The sequence below is a fragment of the Vanessa atalanta genome, chromosome 27 (genome assembly GCF_905147765.1).
Source record: "Vanessa atalanta chromosome 27, ilVanAtal1.2, whole genome shotgun sequence".
Lineage (NCBI taxonomy): Eukaryota > Metazoa > Arthropoda > Insecta > Lepidoptera > Nymphalidae > Vanessa > Vanessa atalanta.
In genome coordinates, this window is record NC_061897.1 from 4,882,552 (window position 1) to 4,903,135 (window position 20,584).

General features: G+C 37.6%; 1 protein-coding gene and 1 long non-coding RNA gene across 2 annotated transcripts in view; both read right to left on the reverse strand.

The window, feature by feature from the left end:
* Positions 1-4,413: 4,413 nt before the first annotated feature.
* LOC125074288 lies at positions 4,414-5,860 on the reverse strand. Its single transcript, XR_007120099.1, has 2 exons — positions 5,793-5,860; positions 4,414-4,642 (listed from the first exon to the last, which is right to left on the reverse strand). It is a non-coding gene; the product is annotated as an uncharacterized LOC125074288 (long non-coding RNA).
* A 9,511-nt stretch (positions 5,861-15,371) lies between these two features.
* LOC125074359 (diacylglycerol kinase 1) overlaps positions 15,372-20,584 on the reverse strand; it is a 71,160-nt gene continuing 65,947 nt past the window's right edge. Inside the window, exons 14-23 of the mRNA XM_047685664.1 lie at positions 20,263-20,521; positions 19,820-19,906; positions 19,226-19,316; positions 18,471-18,573; positions 18,089-18,175; positions 17,555-17,710; positions 17,152-17,293; positions 16,911-16,979; positions 15,955-16,067; positions 15,372-15,573 (exon numbers count right to left, since the gene is read on the reverse strand). Coding sequence (XP_047541620.1) covers positions 15,481-15,573; positions 15,955-16,067; positions 16,911-16,979; positions 17,152-17,293; positions 17,555-17,710; positions 18,089-18,175; positions 18,471-18,573; positions 19,226-19,316; positions 19,820-19,906; positions 20,263-20,521 — 1,200 coding nt within the window. The 3' untranslated portion in view covers positions 15,372-15,480. The remainder of the gene's footprint in view (positions 15,574-15,954; positions 16,068-16,910; positions 16,980-17,151; positions 17,294-17,554; positions 17,711-18,088; positions 18,176-18,470; positions 18,574-19,225; positions 19,317-19,819; positions 19,907-20,262; positions 20,522-20,584) is intronic.

The following is a 20,584-nucleotide window of genomic DNA, read 5'->3' on the forward strand; positions in this document are numbered from 1 at the left end:
GAATGGTGGCAAGAATGCTGGCAACATTTTCTCGTTGAATCGAAATTTCGATCATGTGGGCTAAAAACGAACCAGCCCAGTCACCAGGGGAGGCAACAAGGCTATACTTTTATTGAAGCTTAGCTGCAAGATTTCAATTTTAGTAAGAAAATATACAATTTTTGATTTACTTGGTGGTAGGGATCTGCAAGCTTGTTTGGGTAGGTATCACCCATCAGATATTCTACCGCCAAATAGTAATACTTAGCATTCTTGTGTTTTTTAATATTATAAGTGGCAAACGAGCAAGAGGCTCAGCTGATGGCAAGTGACTAAAACCAGGGAGTTTGCAGGTGCGTTTGCTGGCCCTTAAGAAATGAGTATGCTCTTTTTTTAAAGGTTCCCAAGTCGGATCGGTTCGGAAAAACCGCTGGCGAAAGTTCCAGTGTTCCAGTTTGAATTTCGAACGAGCCAGTGTAACTACAGGCACAAGGGATATAATATCTTATTTCCAAGATTGGTTGCGTATGGAAGATGCAAGAACTGATCTTATTTTCTAAAGTACCAACATCTTTGTGCCGTGGACCACTTACCATCAGATGACTTTCTACGAACCACGATGTGATTATCTAAGATGATTATTATTATTAAAACTTCCACGGTTATTTCCCGCTATTAAAAATACAACCTTATCAATCACGGTAATAAAACTTATCAATCAAATTACAATTGAAGGCGAAGTCAAATATATTATGATGATTAAAAATTAACTGTGTACATATAAAGTGACATTGTTATCGTCTGTTTGAATTATTTTATTGTTTTCTTTTTTTTTTTAATGTGAAGTGCAGCTTTTGTAGCGACACCGCTGCAGATATGCATTGGTGATGTTGAAGTTTTATACATTTCTTACGTTGCCAACGCGCCACCAACCTTGGAACTGAGATGTCCCTTGTGACTGTAGTTACTTTGGCTGACACATCCTTAAAATTGAAACACGAGAATACTGAGTTGATCAACTAGCTCACTCGATCCTAAGGATGCTCCACGGCTCTGATGTTTACTAATAAAACTATTAGATGCCACTGATAACCATGTTTATTTGCAAGATGTCCACTCAAGCCCGCATGACCCCTACAGTGGTAGCAACGCCGTCTGCAACTACAGACGGGTCACTCCACGGATTATTATCCGTGGTGTTTGATTCGGGTGGAGTTCACGCCACAGAGCGAACGAGCCTCGGCGATCGGCGAGCTGCGGCGAATCCCGCTGTGGTGTATCCGTGTGATGGCTTCGTCCACCGCGCGGCGTGGTCGAGTTCGCCGGTGGACACTGGCGAGCGCCTGTCAGCCCGCGACGAGGAAGCGGTCATTGCTGGGTGAGGTTGCGTGGTTTTGGGATTCATATGTGATTCAACGAACATCTTTATCAAAATAGCATATATTCATATTCATTGAAATAACGCTTCTAAAACCTCCTACTTCTGTTCTATGAAGCAAATTTATTCTTTTAAACTAGTAACCAAGAATTTGCGGAATATACATACTAATGCGCCCGGTAAATATTTCCTAGCAGAAATCCGCCAGCTGTACTAACTAAATGTAAAGTTAATTTAAGTAAGCAAAGAAATAAAAATAAAAAATAATAATAATTAGAATATAACATTTATAAAACAATGCAGTTAGTGTGGGCTGTGTGAGCTCCAATTCCAGCGGAGATCTGATGATGTTTAGTAAATAAGAAAAACGGTAAACCGTCACACCAAATTAAAACCAAAAAGTGAACACTTTGACGTAGTCTACTCAAAAAAAAAAATTAATTTATGTAAGAATTATTTGCATCGTCAAATAATAATTTTTATATAAGAAATAATTTTAAGCTAAAATAAATCATGACCAAATCGAATGGCAGAAGGATTGTTCCTGGCACGCGGTCAGTATTTCCGATACTCTGGACATTCGCCCAGACTTTTGATGACAGAGAATCGTTAAACCAATTATTTTAATTGAGCAAACACGTAGGCACTTGCTATATCACTGCAAAGAATGCAGCCACCGATATCATGATCTTAACAATTATAATTTTATTCTAATTATATTCAAATATATGAATATTTCAATTTGAAAATCGCAGAGGCGTCGCCGGAATTAACATTCGATTTGAATATGCTTACAATTAATTCATTATTTTGATAATCTGTACTAATAGTTAGACGAGTTTTATTTTTTTTGTAATGACTGACTGGAAGTACTAAACGAATATACGTAAAACATTTGCCAGAAGATTTAGTGTATTTCGTGTACTGCAGGCAATCGAGTCATTGGAATAAATATGGCTTTATTTATGATTCCAATTCGTCGACGTTTCGAATCCATAAATCGAATTCATAATTAATACCATAGACTATTCAAGATTCGACCAATGACATCGCTTCATTTCAATGTCAAAGTTTGTTTATTTGATTTCACACGTCCTGTGATTGGTATTATTATTAATGTTATTTTTATAACTAGTGGATCTCCCGCAAAATTTCGCATTCATTCAATATGACCAGGGTCATACTGATTACACAAAGACATTATAATATGTTTATTATCAGCATTGCACCCGCGCGAAGCCGGGGCGGGTCGCTAGTGATAGATACTTGGACAATAACAATAAGATTTAGACCAGTGACTTAACTCTTTAGTTGATAACGAAGACGGTTTTGGGCACTTGTGTAGTGTAACGTGGACCAATGACGAATCCCAAAGTTTTTGTTTTGTAGCTTCCTTAGGGATAGCATCATTAGGGCACTGCCTTCCAGATCTCTATCGCCTCATAACATTTGGATTTTGACTAATTTTGGTTTTAAAATTTGTTAATAAAGGCCTGAAATGCTATTGTACAGAAGAAAGAAAGGCCTGAAGGGCATTTTATTATATTATTATCAGCATTGCACCCGCGCGAAGCCGGGACCAGTCGCTAATGACAGTTACTTGAAATTGTCAATAACAATAAGATTTAGACATAGACAATTTTGATACTTTTTAATTATTTGATATATTCCTAAAAATCTAGCAGTATTTTGTAATACGAACTAAGTCCGTTTATTTATCCTTTTAATTGAGTTTTATTGCCTGTAATAATATTTCATCAAATGAATGTGAAAAATAGCGTAATTAGAAGTAAAATTAGCTAAATAATGTCATAATCAACTTCTGGCCAGCGACCGGTAATACGCGTGTGCAATAATCTTTCGATTGTGTAGCGATAATAATTAGTATTGCTGTGTTTACTGTTGAAAGGCAATTTATAAAAAGATGGTATTTTTTAATGACTTCATGATTAACAAAGACAGTGCATCGAGCTTAGACGACCCTGTAGCTTGAACACGTGATACCAATGAATTTTCATGTGCTTAATTCGTGTTTATAATTCATCTCGTGCTCAGCAGTGAAGGTATCGTTAGATAACTTGCATGTCTCTAATTTCGTGAGGAAACCTGCACGTGTTTGTTGGAATTCTGTCAATTGTGTTAGACTACATTGGAGCAGCGTATTGCAAAAACCCCCTTATAGACGGAGTGGGTACAGCTGGTTTTTTAGTGGGTGTTCCGGCGCCTTCAGCGCCGGCGAGCCCCACATACCCCTCGCATCATGTGGGTGAAACGTGTAATGCGTTTTTCCAGCGAAAAAAAAAGCGTATTGCAATAAGATCCAAACCGTCTTATTACTTGGAGTAACCTTTAATACTTGGAGTAACAGCTTTTGTTTTGAAATTTACTGGCTTTTGCTTGCTCCTGTAATTCTTTATGTCATATAGGTGGACTGGCAAATGGGCCTTCTGGTGATTAGTGATCACTACTATAAAAATATTGGTATTGTAACAAATATTAAATATTACAGAGAGCCGAGATGGCCCAGTGGTTAGAAAGCGTGCATCTTAACCGATGATTTCGGGTTCAAACCCAGGCAGTTACCACTGAATTTTCATGTGCTTAAGTTGTGTTTATAATTCATCTCATGCTCGGCGGTGCAGGAAAACATCGTGAGGAAACTTGCATGTGTCTAATTTCAACGAAATTCTGCCACATGTGTATACCACCAACCAGCATTGGAGCAGCGTGGTGAAATATGCTCCAAACCTCTTCTTAAAATTGAGAGGAGGCCTTAGCCCAGCAGTGGAAAATTTACAGGCTTTAGGGCTGATTGTAAATACAATAAATAAAAATTATAATCAGACCACCCAACGCTGTGTTTGCGTACAAATAATATCTCTTGCAAATATAAATTGTACATCAATTGTTATTGGATGTTCACCATGACCATTAATTCATCAATTTCAATACTATCACAAGGCGGATAGGGAATTAAAAATACTTTTTTTTAAACACTTTTATTGTAACACATGCAAAGCAACATCTAATGGCTTATCTGTCGGAATTAAAAACAATTTTAGTCTCCAATAATATATAATATCATCCTAATTTGCGTTTAAACTAAAATAGATCGATATCTATTTTTAATTCATAAAAGTTTAGGCCTTTCGATGAGTTCTTTGTCATGTTGTTTGATGACGAAAATTAAAAACGATGATTTGGTAAATATTAGCGCGGCGGGTGCGCACTGCACTGCGGACATTGAATGTAGGCCGCGATTAGACACACCGCTACCAAAGCTACCTGTAAAGACAAAATAAGGTTTTATATAAAAAAAATTAAATAGAAAGATATATCTCAGCCCTAAAAAGAACGAGCTAGTAACTGAGCAATACTTCGTTTTTTTTTTTTTATTATTTATAGAAATTATAGAATAGTAACGTAATGAAGGTGGCATACTGGTAGTGCGCAAACGAAGGTCGATTTCTGGCAAAAATTAAAATGATATTTTAACTAATCATATAGATCACATTAAGTAAAGTTGGCAGAATATTTGTATACTTAGCCTACGATATTAATTATCTATTCGCAATGATTTTTCCGTTAAATACTTTGTTACGCTTAGTGAGCATTTTGAACGTTTTTTTTTCAACATTTTCTCGATGGCCTGTAATTTCTATAACTAGGCATATTTTTACATGTAAGCTATATATTGAAAATTCGATGATGAATTTATGTCTTTATATTAGACGTTTTGTATCAAATTGGTATTGTACAAGAGGTGGACTTAGGGGAATAAAACCTTTACCAGCCAAACTCGAGACGAACCCAAACAAATATTAGCAAGTGAGCAAAATTATAGAAACACTAATAATTTAAGAGTTTTTTAAAGTGATGTCGTAAATAAACACATTTTTGCGCTTCCATTGCAAACGCTCGCTGAACCTTACAAGATAGATCTAAATAATGTACTACAGTATTGAACATCTCTTAGACATAGCCCACAACAACCATTTTTTATCATTTACTTTTGACGAGAAATAATGGCTTATTTAAGCAATACAGTATCAATCCTTATCCAATTAAGTACTTTAAATACACTGAGCATTTAATAAAGATCAATATGGCTCTTTACAGCATGTAATTTAAATGAATATTTTCGAAGATATTACAGATTAAAAACGCAAGGGACATAGCGGTTTGTATTGTCTAACGACTGAAAAACTGTGGACGTTGTAAGACATCCTGTAGTATATTTAGTACCAGCAAATGTCAATCATTTGCGTACAAAACGTTCATCATTTGGTAAAGCTGTTGAATAAGATCACACACGGAAATGCTGATTCTTCACCAGCATTCTTGCCACCGTTCCACGCGGTCAATATTACAGTAACAATTTTAAATTCATATTTTTATTATGAAAATAAATACAATTATAATATTAAAACCTTACCCACAAGTAGGAATTCATCTTGAAAATGTTATTCGGCGTTTGCTTGATGGAGTTTTATATTCATTATAAATGCCGTGGAATTTAATTAATACTATGCGTATAAAATTACATAAAATGATTGGTTTCGGAATTGTGAACATTAAACGTGTTTGTTTTTTTGTTTATTATGAAATTTAATTATATTCTTTCATTATATTTTAATAATATTTTAATCAATTACGATGCAGTTAAATTTTAAATTAACGTGTTTTTAATATTGTTATTATTTAAAATTACGCCGTTTGGTTAAGCGACATTTACGTGCTTATTTTAACTTAGAGATTAATTCGAATAGCAAATTTATGCCACAATAGGGAAATTGAACAGCCAAGAGATTTTTATATAAAAAAATTAAATGCAAAAAAGCTATTGATACACCAGTTACGTTGGTAATGATATACCTATCGAAGACCGATTTTGTATCACATTATTACTTTTTTTTCTATAATAATAAATAAATAAATATTAGACAACATCACATACTCGGATCCCAATGTAAGTAGCTAAAGCACTTGTGTTATGGAAAATCAGAAGTAACGACGGTACCACAAACACCCAGACCCAAGATAACATAGAAAACTAATTAACTTTTTCTACATCGACTCGGCCGGGAATCGAACCCGGGACCTCGGTATGGCGTACACACTACTCGACCACGGAGGTCGTCAATTTAACGGAGTTTCGTAATAAACTTTTAAATCGAATCGCAGGCTCGTCTTAACCCAGGGCCAACAGTCTAGGCATCGTGCAATTGGGGATTGCCTCACTTATAATGGTAATGCCTTGAACCACCAGTTGGGTACCCGGGAAAGAATCATAATTTTTTGGGAGAAGTGGGAGATCGTCAGAACACTGATTGTGCCCCATCGTTTATTGTGCTTAAGATGGTGCTGCTGATACGAAAATTATCAAGTACCAAGTCCGTTTAATGACTATATCAGTTACAAATAAACATACTATTAACGTCAAATCTATTCCGAACACATTTCACATCCCGCGCGTTAAAACTAATCTTGGATCCCAGTCTCCCGTGGTGCAATTGGCAAGATTTTGTAATGAAATTTCCAAAAAGTTGCCAGGTCTGGACCCATTTTGTGATTCGTTTCATGTATTCAAACGAAAAGTTGTCGACTATTTTTTTTTTCTTCTCTAAGTTAATTAGTTTTCCTAAGTTTATGTAGTGAAGTTTTTTGTTTTTATTTTGTGATTTTTACGTAATGTTTTTGTTTTATTTTTGAATTAATGTGTGGACTTTTTAATTGTACACTGTTTGTAGTTTGTATATGTTATGTGCACTTGTCATTGACGTACATATCTGATATTTTAATATAGTCGCTTTGGCTGTAAATGTTTAATATGTATGTTGTAAGTGTGCTTGTTTAAATAAAAAAAAAAAAAAATCAAACCGAAATATGCTTTATTCGAGTTATTAATCGTCATTTTACTTACATACATAATTTAATTGAATGTAAAGCTAATACCAATTCGGATTGAAGATTCTCCAGAGAGGAACCGGCAATAAACTCAGCAATCAGTTAGATTTTAGAGGGAAAATTCCATTATGCTTGTCAGGTTTTTTAATTAGATTTTTAAGTTGAAGTCTCAATTATGTAATTAATAAACACACTATTACAGCTTGTAAATTTCCCACTGCTGGGCTAAGGCCTACTCTCCCTTTGAGGAGAAAGCTTTGAGCCTATTCCACCACGCTGCTCCAATGCCGGTTGGTGGAACGTGTGGGAGAATTTCGTTGAAATTAGACGTATGCAGGTTTCCTCACGATATTATCCTCCACCACCGAGCACGAGATGAATTATAAACGCGAATTAAGCACATGAAAAGAGCACGTTGCTTGCCTGGGTTTGAACTGGTTTTTTTTTCCGTGCAGTGACGGAGTAAGAATACAATTCACTGCCCCTCTCTCTCCCATGGGTGTCGTAAGAGGCGACTAAGGGACATCTGAGCGACCATCTGCTCATCTGGTGGTAGGATGTCAATCATCCGCCTGGCTTGTTACCACCGTACGCATGGTGAAACACTCGTGAAGTGGCTGCTTGCAGCCGCGTTTCGAGATCAGCCGGCGTACAGCCAGTGCCCGAGCGCGCATTGTCGCGATAAGTGTTGGTCCGGTGGATGTTGCTGTTGAACCAATGCTGGAGGAAAGTATATTGACCCGCCGGTCAGGGAGACCCGTAGAAACGGTTGTTCCGCTGGCCGCCCGTGGCAGAGTACAGGGGCCCAAGCGTTCCTAACCAGCTCGCGAGGCTGCCCCACCAGGCCACGCATAATCCCGGTGTGGACCGTCGTGCCGGTTGGTGACCGGACGGTGGGGTCCCGGCGGCCACTACCGGGAGGGTTCGGGGGCCCTTCCGCCCGGCGGGTCAGTTTATTTTCTCTTCTGGCAACTTATTGGGGAAACACAGCTCCACACTTTGACCGTCCTTATCGTGGCAACGCATCGCTCGCTTCACGTCTCTTCCTCTTTTTTCCCCCTATCCATGACAGTGCATAAAAGAAATGACGGTCGTACAGCGGTGCACACCCCCACCATTCCCACGCTGTTTGAGGTTGAGTTCGTTAACATCCGTGGACTCCACGCTAACCTCAATGCTGTCCACCACCATCTCGAGACAGCACGGCCAGCAATGTTGTTTCTGACGGAGACTCAAATACTCCGTCCTGTCGATACCGGCTACCTTAATTATCCCGGCTACATGCTTGAAGAATCCTTCAAAGCGAAAGCCGGAGTATGCTTGTTCGGCAGGACGGATGTTTGTTGTCACCGTCTGCGCTGCTTGGAGGACCCTTCCTTCTCCCTGTTAGTGGTACGTGTGGACTTGGTTCGTCAGAGTCGGGTCTACGTGTGCCTCTACAGATCCCACAATGGTGACTTGGAGACAAGCCAACTATTTGACCATCTTAGTCGGGTGGCAGATGCTGCGCAAGAGCAGTTTCCTAACGCGGAACTGGTGTTTTTGGGGGACTTTAACGCTCACCATGAATCATGGTTGAAGTCCTCCAAAACTGACCATGCGGGAAGGACTGCCCATGCTTTCGCTCTCACGCATGACTTGACCCAGTTGGTTGATCAGCCCACCAGGATCCCAGACATTGACGGGCAAGCGCCTTCCCTACTGGACCTTCTGCTGACTAGCCACCCGGTGGAATATCAGGTTGAGGTTCGGGCTCCACTTGGTTCTTCGGATCACTGCCTGATATCTACCAAAGTGCCACAGGCCAAGCTGCCGCCACCAACGGTAAGCAAACGTCGCATTTGGCACTATAAGTCGGCAGATTGGGACGGTTTGCGCGATTACTATGCGTCAGTCCCTTGGAAGGAGCGTTGCTTCAGTGAGAATGACCCGACAGCTAGCGCCGCTGCTATTGCTGGTGAGATCCTGTTGGGGATGGAATACTACATTCCTAACTCAGACCTCGCCAGTAAGGGTACGCGTAACCGTTGGTTCACTCGCGAATGTGCCGATGCTGTGTCTTCTAAGCAGGCGGCATATCGCGCGTGGATCAATGGCTGCGTTAGTGGGGCATCTAACATTGACTCACTGAAAGCAACCTACAATAAAACTTCCAAGTCTTGTAGGAAGGCATACACAAGAGCGGATGCACAGCGCATTGCGCGGTTTGGCCATGACCTTATTTCACATCCTAGAGGCTCCCGTAGCTTCTGGCGTCTGACCAAATCTGTGCAAAGCAATTTCTGTCAACCTTCGCTGCCACCGCTCAGGTATCCGGACGGATCGCTAGCTCACAGTCCGCAGGAGAAAGCTGATCTTCTGGCAAAACTCTTTGCGGATAATTCCGTAATCAATGATTGTAGTGCGCTGCCACCAACAATTCCTTCATGTGGCTACACGATGCCTGACATCAAAATCAGGCAACGTGATGTACGTGCAGAGCTACAATCACTTGATGTGCGGAAAGCTAGCGGTCCCGATGGAATACCAGCCATAGTGCTGATGAAGTGTGCAGCGGAGCTGTCTCCTGTGTTAACGCGCCTGTTCCAGCTGTCTCTTTCTACAGGATGTGTGCCGGATTCTTGGAGAGAAGCTAATGTGCAAGCGGTTCCCAAAAAAGGGGATCGATCTGACCCGGCAAATTATCGGCCAATAGCTATCACCTCAGTTCTTTGTAAGGTGATGGAACGGATCTTAAACAACCAACTGATCCATTACCTAGAAGATCACTGTCTAATTAATGATCGTCAGTACGGGTTTCGACCAAAACGGTCCACAGGTGATCTTCTAGCGTACGTAACACACCTCTGGGGTGAAGCTATCGATAAGCGTGGAGAGTCGTTGGCCGTCAGCCTCGATATCTCCAAGGCTTTCGACAGAGTCTGGCACAGAAGTCTTCTCTCCAAGCTGCCGGCATACGGTCTGCCGGTTCAGCTCTGCACCTGGATTGCTAGCTTCCTACACAAGCGCAGCCTTCGCGTTCTAGTTGATGGTTGCGCTTCAAAATCCCATGTAGTGAATGCTGGAGTCCCCCAGGGGTCTGTGATATCCCCCACGCTCTTTCTTCTGCATATCAATGATATGCTCTCTCTCGGGAACATACATTGCTATGCAGATGACAGTACAGTGCACGGGGGATACCACGGACGCGCAGCGGCTGGACGGGCGGAAACTGAGGAGAGACGGAGGGATCTTGTTGTTGAGCTCGATAGGACGTTAGGACTCATCGCCAAATGGGGCTCTGACAATCTTGTTGAGTTTAACGCCAAGAAAACACAGGTGTGCGCTCTCACAGCGAAAAAGTCACCATTTTCCCCTCCTCCTTCCCTCTGTGGCACCACGCTGGAGATACATAGCAAAGTCGCCATACTGGGAATCGACGTTCGGTGCGACCTCAATCCAAAGGATCACATCGAGGCTGTTATAAAAACAGCCTCACGTAAACTCGGAGTCCTGAACAAGGTGCGGCGTTTTTTCACGCCTGCTCAACTGCTCCTGCTGTATAAAACACAGGTACGGTCCTGCGTTGAATATTGCTCGCACCTCTGGGATGGCTCCGCTAAGTACCTACTGGAGGCCTTGGATCGGTTGCAGCGACGTGCGGTTCGCATTATTGGCGATGTAAAGGTCACCAACACCCTCGAGCCATTACAATTGCGTCGAGAGTTAGCGGCACTCAGCGCTTTCTATCGAATGTGTCACGGCGAATGCTCAGAGGAACTATTCTCCCTTATTCCTGCTTCCCCTTTCCTTCACAAGTCCACGCGTGCTGGTTCTCGATGTCACCGCCTAACTGTGACATCAATTCCATCGCGTACAAAGAAATTTGGCAACTCTTTTCTTTGTCGCACTTCCAAAACATGGAATTCTTTACCAGCGCACGTATTCCCCTCCTCTTATGACCTGGGTTCCTTCAAGCGAGGCGTGAAGAGGCATCTTGCGGGCCGGCAAGGCGGGGGCGGCTAGAGCAGATCACCTTTCCCAACTGCACTAGCCGTCGTCGCGTTTGGACTCTACTACCACTTACCATCAGGTGGAGCAGAGTCATTTGCCCTCCCGGGCAATAAAAAAAAAAAAAAAGAACCTGCAATCATCGATTAAGATGCACGCGTTCTAACCACTAGGCTATCTCGACTGGTTTACCATTCACAGTAAAATTAAGAAACTTTTTTGATATATATATTGGTATATGACATCCGATGATTTGAATCGGTGATACATCCAACCTCATCATGGTAATAGGTAAATAAACACAAGAGGATTTTTAAATGCACATATATTCATTACAATAATCTTAATTTATTTATATATACAGATAGAGTGCCGCACTACAATTGAACTAAAACAAACGGACCAACTTTATTATCTTGGTGTGCGTGACTGCTACGCTCGACACTCCAAACGTCACAATACTTTACTAGTGTGCGTGTACTTATGACAGTATTGCCCACAGTTTCCCCCGGTGCTCATTCAGCCTTGACAGTCTATCTAGTACATATAAATAATAAAAGATAATAATATTCAATAATATATTTATAATTTTAATAAATATATCTTAACACTATTAAAGCTGGCACATATTTTTAATTGTTTCATCGCGACGCTAAAATCTGTTTTTTTTTTTTCCAATAACAATACACTAATAATAAATTGAGACTGTCAGAAGTGATATATAATAAAGAAAGAATTATATGTATATTTCGTTGCTGCATAAAACCGTCAATAACATGAACATTATTGTATATCGTTTACACACACAAACACAACACGTACAGCGTGGGACAGTTTTATGCAGTGATACGTTGGATTTTCGTTACTTTTTTTTTTATCAATTTAACTATATATCGTTTTATTAGGAACGTACTTTGAATAACAGAATCTTATATTACTTATTACGAAATTAATTCACGGAATTATAACTTTTTTTTTTGGTAGAAATTAAACTGGCTGAAAGTTAACATACTTTTGCATATAATCTATATTTTAATTAGTTAAATAAAAAAAAATAAGATTTATATAAAACACATACACGTATATTTTATATTTGGAATGAAGTACCTACTCTTTACAGATAATATATTACAAAATTAATAATATGTCAATTAATACTCATTAGTTCGACAGTCTCAACTTTCTACATACATTCAGACAGACAACACTTAAATATACACTAGATAACATAGATAGAATAAATGATCTTTTATAGAATGCACAACACTATTTATAACAAAAAAAAAGGTTTTTTTTTTACTTTAAACTTAATTGAGTAAGCCTTTAAATTATCCTTATATGTATTTATATTTATTTAATAACATTCAAAGAACATTTTCAACTTACATCGATACTTGAACTATTAAAACGATTAACAAGATTCGTAGATGAAATCATTAACGCTAACCTTATTAAAAAAAAAAGAAAAAAAATAACAAAACACGCGCGACACAAGTAAAACATTCGAACGTCGTAAACGTTCCATCCGAAAATTCCGAAGACAATAATAAAAATCGTATCATTAAAAATAGATTAATTCTAAACATTATTAACAATAATAACAATAAAAGCTTTATTGAATTAAACAACAAACATTAAAACCCGTCAATGAGATTATATGTAAAAACGATATTAACAAAATGTAAAATCACTACTAACTCATATTCGACAGAAGTACAAACTCGTTGCGTATAAAACTTCACATTAAACATTCGTAAACGTCGCCTCTAAACGAACTTTTCGATACGCTAAATAATTTTCACTTAAAATTAAATTTTAAATTGGAAATGAAACAAAAGAATAGTGTTGTCTCGGGACAATAAAATAAATCAATCAACCTTCGAGAATACAAAACAAAAAATAAGTTTAAATAATAGAATGAGATAGAGATATAGAGAAAGAGAGGGAAACGTCGTCTTTTGTCAACGGGTTTTCCTTACGTAATTCTGCCAGCTCAGAGGCAATCAGTTGAGTCTACTGTAAAATAATGCGTTTTTTTATTTGTAATATTCTTTTATTAATAAATAATTTGTCACTATTACAGAAATCTCATAGATTTGTGTCCACTGCGTCGCGTGGTACTCCATGCCCTCCTAATTTTAATACCCAGACCCACTTGCCCAGAGTGGGCTAAGACAGCTTTAAATTCTTCATAAATAATAATGATTCATGAATTAAATATTTGGCAAATATTTGGCAAAACTTTGGCCGGAAATATTTTGTATCGACTACGAATTAAACGTTGATATATTAAAAAGTATCTATTTGTTTGCAATTAAAAACTCTACTTTTTTAAGAATAGCTCAACAACCGTAAAAGAAAGTTAATTTAAATGTATTTTATATTTGGTAGGGTTACTACTGTGTACTTGGTATATCATCGCCATCAAATTTTTGCACAGAAATCTTTAGCTTATTTCAATGGCAGGAGGACAAAAGACAAATAAACAGATACTACAAACAACAACAGTGTTGTGTTTCGATTTGAAGGGTGAGTGAGCCAGTGTTACTACAGGCACGAACAGGCACATAACATCTAAATTCTCAAGGTTGGTAGCACATTGGCGATGTAAGGAATGTTTTAAGTGACATTTCTCACAGCGTCATTGTCTATGGACGGTGTCGACCTCTTGCCATCACGTCATATGTTTGTCCGCCAACCAACGTCAAAAAAAAACAATAATATATTGTACCGCAGTTCCTCAAGCTGATGTCGCATTGGTCATGTAAGTAAAAGTTAAAATCTCATACGGCGCTAATGTCTATGGACAGTGACCACTTACTATCAAATGGCCTAATATCATAATAAATATGTATAAAAAAGACGCGTTTTAGATAACTTTGAGTGAATTTGCTATCGAAACTTTTGAACTAGAATTAAAGATGATATAAATGTTTAATTTAAATAGTGTTGTATCATAAATAAAGATATACAATTCAAGAACTGTTAGTGGTGCACAATATAGCTTAGCTATTAGCAAATTCCATGGAATATGTAAATCTAAGGTTTCTTTATCTTAACTCCTCGTGCCATTGAAATGGACATACCATTGAATAATGTAAGAAAGAAAGTCGTTTATATTTAAAACTATTTATATATTAAAACTATTGTGTAAATATGAGGAATATAATTTTATGCGGAATTATACACATAATAAAATATTTTGGTGTGCGTGCAGACAACCATTGTGATTTTTCTATAGTTACACTTATACAATTTAGATAGACCTTATACATCTTTTAAAGTTTATACAATATATTTTAATTTGTGTATATTTGTCTTAATATCTGTAGTATTTAATTTTAATTATACATTTATATTAAATATAGTTATACATGAAATAAAATTTAATTAAAAGGTTTTGAAAAGGCAGTCTGAAGTAAATATTAATTATAATAATTAGATCAAAATAAAGATTTTTTTTTATAACTAATTCCTTGCTCAAATATTTCATACACAAACATAAATGTCAAAAGAGTTAAAAATATTACTAATTTTTTTTTGCAAAATCATTAGTCTTATTCCAGATTTATCTTTAAAATAAAAACTTAAATTTCGTTTTATAATACAGATCACTAAATAAATTACCTAGATTAACGTATTTATAAACATTTACAACAATTCACTATAGTATATTTAATTTATTAAAACTAAAGTTTGCATATTATTAAAAAAAAAATAATGCATGTTTTATATAAAATAAAATGCTATTGCAAATAAAATTTTAATAAAATATACTTTTATTTATTATGCAATAAAATAAAGTTTAAGTTTTAAATTTGATTAGCTTATTTATCTAGGTTTTAAGACCTATTTTACGCGAATTCTAGAAATTTCTGTAGATATTATAGTAATATAATTTCGCAAAAATGGACGTATTATTTTTGGTACAATTCGAAGCTGGTCTAAGAACATTATAAGCACAAAATATCATTATAAAAAGCCATTTAGTAGTCCGAAGTCTTTGTTTTTATACCAATTATTTAATATTTTTTTTTTTACAGAAAAAAAAAATATTAGAAATAAATAAAAAGAGAATACAAAAAATATATTGATTTTTAAATCCTAGAAGTACATATTTATACATAACACACAATAACAATTATAATAATTTAATACATTCAAAGATGAAACTGAGTTTATATATCTGTCTCTTTCTAACCTTTAACGTTTTGGAATGAGTGGGTTTAACAGTGGGTGAAGAGCTTGAAGAAACTCCTTCCTTTTTCTGGAGCTGGACCCATTAGCATTGGTACTTGGTTCTTGTGGGTGATAGTTATCTGAAACAGAATATTTTTATTATTTAAAGTTAATGTGTAGTACAATTATTTTTATGAGACTTCCTTGGGTTCACTGGTGGTCCAAGACATGACCAACATCGATGAACCACCCCACGATGCAAGCGCTACCTACATTTACTTGGTGGTAGGTTTTGTGCAAATTCATATTATAAATTAAAAACAAAATCACAAATATTAACTCTACGCTATTTTATATTTGACTCAGTAGTTACTCTTTTCCTAAATTTAAAATATAAACTTATGTTAGATATATGTATATAATATATCCTGCCGGGAAGTAACGATCATACATAGGAAATTATTATCTATATGACAATTTATTATCCACCATTTAAATATGTCAGAATATACAAATATTACCTTGCACGGCGGTTGCATCCATGGCTCCCCATCAATTTGCATGGGAAAAGTTCTTTTCGTGGTGATTATGATGGAGCTGCACTGCGCCAGCCGTCTGCCTGATGCTCGGAGACCTTGAAACATTTTTTTCTAAATCAATACTCACACTAATAAACACATGTGTTCAGATGTCGTGAAAAAAATTGAACTCGAAACTGTAATGACACAATCGTGAAATGTCTGACAGCGATCATTAGGCGGCATTGACCTTAACAATTGCTATATTTAGAGGATACACGCAATTCAAAGAGATGATCGTGGGTTCAAAACCAGACAAGCACTACTGAATTTTCATTTACTTGCGTTTATAATTCACCTCGTGCTCGACGGTGAAAGGAAAAATCGTTATGAATACTGTATACGTCAAATTTCAGTAAAATTATTTTACATGTGTATCAGCCCAAATTGAGGCAACGGGGTGGATTAAGTTCTACGTCTTCTTCTCAAAGGGAGATGAGGTCTAAACCCAGTAGCGGGATATTCCCATATTAGTTTACTTTTACTTTAGATGCATCCAAATCTCTCATCACCGGAAATCGGCTCACAACATTTCACAAACGAATAGCACGGTTTTTTATTTTGACCACCTATCATGACCCATGAAATGTCTGGCTTCAAAATTTCCTATTTTGTACTTGAGAGAATTCTTTTAAACTTGTGCAACTTATTATAATATAGTTGTAATGAAATTTATAATTGAACAATCTATATGTATGCGCCAACTTGTATGGCGTGCCGTGAAACCTTTACAAGTCTTTTAACCCCAAATAGATTTACCAATTTCAAGTATTCGTTAGTCGTTAGAGATCGTTAACTAGAGAATTTAGTTTTAGAAGGTTCTAGAGGGATCTGGAGGTCTATAAGTTAGATACCTTGATACGATTTTGTCCTAGATGAATGCTTGTGTATAAAATTACCTGTTCGTACTTGCCCCATGTGCAAGCAGTTCTCAAGACCGATCACTTCTATCAGCTTGTCGCCGATATCTGAAAGGAAATATACTTGAACTCAATTATACATACCATCGAATCGAGCTTGACGCATTCGAAACTGTTAAGAATTTTGAAGAAAGTCATCAAGAATTATAAAAGACGAAATGTCATCGAACGCTTTCGGCGCGGAAACGCAACAGATGGACAGACAGGGGCGTAGGGGTACCTTGGTGCGCGTCGGGGAAGCGGCCGCGGCGGTGCGCGCCGGCGCCCCACAGGTTGGAGCCGCCGTGCGCGTACGGGATGTTGAGCAGCGCCACGCCCTGCAGCGCCACGCCCTTGCTCAGCTCCAGCGACGCGCCGTCGCACTGCGCCGCGCACACGGTTACTCGCGCGGTACACGGGACGTGTCTTCGCTTAATAGATACGCCACCATTTTGTTGCAACTAGACACGTGTAAGTTTCCTCCGGATGTTTTCCCTCACCGCCGAACCCGAAATTAATTGTAAATACGAATTGAGCACATTAAAATTTAGCGGCGCTTGCCTGGGTATGACCCTCTACGTTTTAACCACTAGGTCACCTCGGCTCGACCACTAGAATTAAAGTAAAATATCATCGAAACTAACAACAATATCGATGTTCTCGTGTAGATTCTTGCAACTCGCTGCAAACTGCTCCGAAGTCGCGAACTCGAAGTACCAGAGTTTGTTCTTCATCCTCGAGCTGAACTTGTCTGGGTTACGTTCCCTCTCCGTGTGGAACTTCACGCATATCGCTGCATCCTGGACAACGAGAATGTTTAAATCACCAAATACTACATAATTGAAAAATGACATTTCAATTTTGTCATTTTATTCTTTATTAACTTGTCTAACTATCTTAGTTAGTATTGTCATTTTCCAGTTTGAAAGGTAACTACAGGCACAAGGGACATAACATCTTACGTTCACAAGGTTAGTAATGTTTTGGTGATATAAGAAATTATTAAAATTTCTTACTGTCTATGGGCAGTGGTGACCATTTACCATTGGATGTTCCATTAACAAATCCGCCAAACTATGACTATTATTAAAGTAAAAACTTAGTAATAAACGCGTATATAACCCACGATTTCACAAAGGGCAAAAAAATTATGACCAAATATTCAAATATGTACTTACAACACCTATGGAGAAGTAATTGTTGATGATGTTGTACGGAACACAGGTGGGATGGGGGGCGGAATCCGGCATTTGAACTTGTTCACACTGAAAGTAATTAAAAAATGTTTTTAGCCTAGCAACTAGCTGGTGATCCCAAAATTTAGACTAGTGGGTTCACCATATCTGGGAATCCTTGAAAGATGGAGGCGATATGGTCTATGAAAATTTACCTTTAGTCCTCACGACGTAAGACTTCAAATCTGAACAGTTGTCTGTTTGATAGAGCCGAACACGTATCATAATCAACAAGTTGTATGGTGAATAATGATTTAAACTAAACATATATTTATATTAATTATTTAGAACCCTGAAAGGACCTTCACCTTCCAAAACATCTTACCTCATCTGACGAGTTCTCGACGTGTATCTGCCAGCGGTCCATCATCACGGTGCTGGCGCGAGCTATCTTGTCCAGGATCTTGTGGATTGATTCACCTTCGTAACTAGAAAATTGTTATGGTCAGTTAATTGGACGCTTAATAATTTATCTTTTTCTCTATTCATTGTTTATCACCTAAGTTTATAATATACATAATAAAAATAAAAAATATGGCCAAATATAGATCAATTTTTAAATAGTTTGTTAGATACTCTCTACAGATTGTCTACGTTTTTAGAGCTGATGGGATAATTTTTAAAGGTTGCAAAAAGGTTTGTAAAACTTTATATATGAGAACATTAATAGCTCAAAGGTATATTTACGATCCGCCTAGCGATATGAATGGATAAATGTGAGCATATGAGTGTTTGATCTTGATTTGGACTATTTTCAGGAAAAACTTCTAGCACAAGCGCTGTGCTTTATTTGAAGGGGATAAAATGATTATAGTAAATCAATAAATTAAAGATTTTTATTTTTTATTCATGGCTTTTGAACAAGAGGAAATGAGCCACTTTGTCCATAGACATTGTAAGGAAAAAAATCCTGCCTTACTCTACTCTCTAATCTCTTTCCAACGTCAATAATGCTAAGGATATTTCCCCTTGTAATTACTCGGGCTCATTCCATAAACCGGAATACGTCAATGGAGGGTATTAACGTGGTAGAATATTCGTGAAAAACATTTTGGATAATCTTAGATAATATATTCTCACCCTCCTCCCCACCGCAGACACCTCGCCAAGTCATTTCCAGTGCCGAGGGGTATGACGCCAACAGCTGGTTGAGTTTCCATTTGAATTTTATCTAAACAACACATTATCACATCTTTAGTATAGTTTTGGACATCCTTTGGTCTAGTGACAAACTTATAGGTCGGAACCCGAGGTCAGAGCAGATCCCAAGATAGGGTAGTTTTTCAGTTTTTCTATTAACAAATCCTCCATGTTTGAAAGCTGGCTGTGTTAACGAACCACGGAATTTAAGCCTATGCAAAGTGTACGTAAGCGCCTTGCGGTTGTTGCCCTCCGGGTAAATTTCCATCCCATTTATAGTAGCGCAAGAGATTACACTAATAATTTAAGTCCCAGCATCTAAATTTCCCATGGCTGTCAAAGCCTTATTGTTGGAACTTATACCACTCTGCAGCTCCAATACTGCCAGATACAGGTAGGTTACCTCACGATCTTTTCCCTCCAAGCATGACATGTATTATAAACACAAATTAAGCACGTGAAATCACATCGGTACTTGTTTGGTTTGAACCCATAACATAAGTTTTACTGCTTAAAACTTGGACTAATTCTTACCCATAGTCTCCAAAACCCAGCCGACAGTACCGTCTCCTCCACAGCATATTACTCTGTAGTTCCTCACATCTTTGAACATTTGTAAGCCTGAAAATAAATTTCATTTCTTGAGTGTTTATTATCGAAATAGGTTTGAAGTAAATACTTTAGAATCGTTATGAGGTTTGAATTGAAAATACTTCTACGATGAAGAACTTTCAAGAAACTTATTATGGGCGTTTCAGAGAAGGTTTAACCTGAGTAGTCACTCTATTTGTCAAATTAATACATGTGTCGTATATGGAAATGATTATATTTGTCTGATTGAAAATTGCTTGAATTTACTATTTTCTATTGCTGACTTGAGATAATATGGAGATTCCATATGAGGACTACCAAAGTATTTTTTGATGACAAACGAAAAAGGTGTTAATGTTTTTTACAGTTAATAACCAGATACAAACCTTGCATAGGTCCACCTTTGGCTATATCGTGCACCTGCCTAGGGTTCAATATATACTGGAGTTTCCGCAGCACCCTCGAACCTTGACGTCCACCTGATTTAGGATTGATGAAGACCAAGAGCGGACAAGTTCCTTCCGGTGGAGTGATTTGGAAGGAGATCGGGGGAGCTCTGTGTTCTTTCTCCTTTTTTTCCTCTCTCTTCTCTTCTGTGGTCGCAGCTATAGAGATCGGGAGGGATATAGACACTGGCAATGTTTGCTGAAAAAATGAATTAAAGACTATTTTTTTATGCAGTTTTCAGTGCTAATTATCGTGTTTATG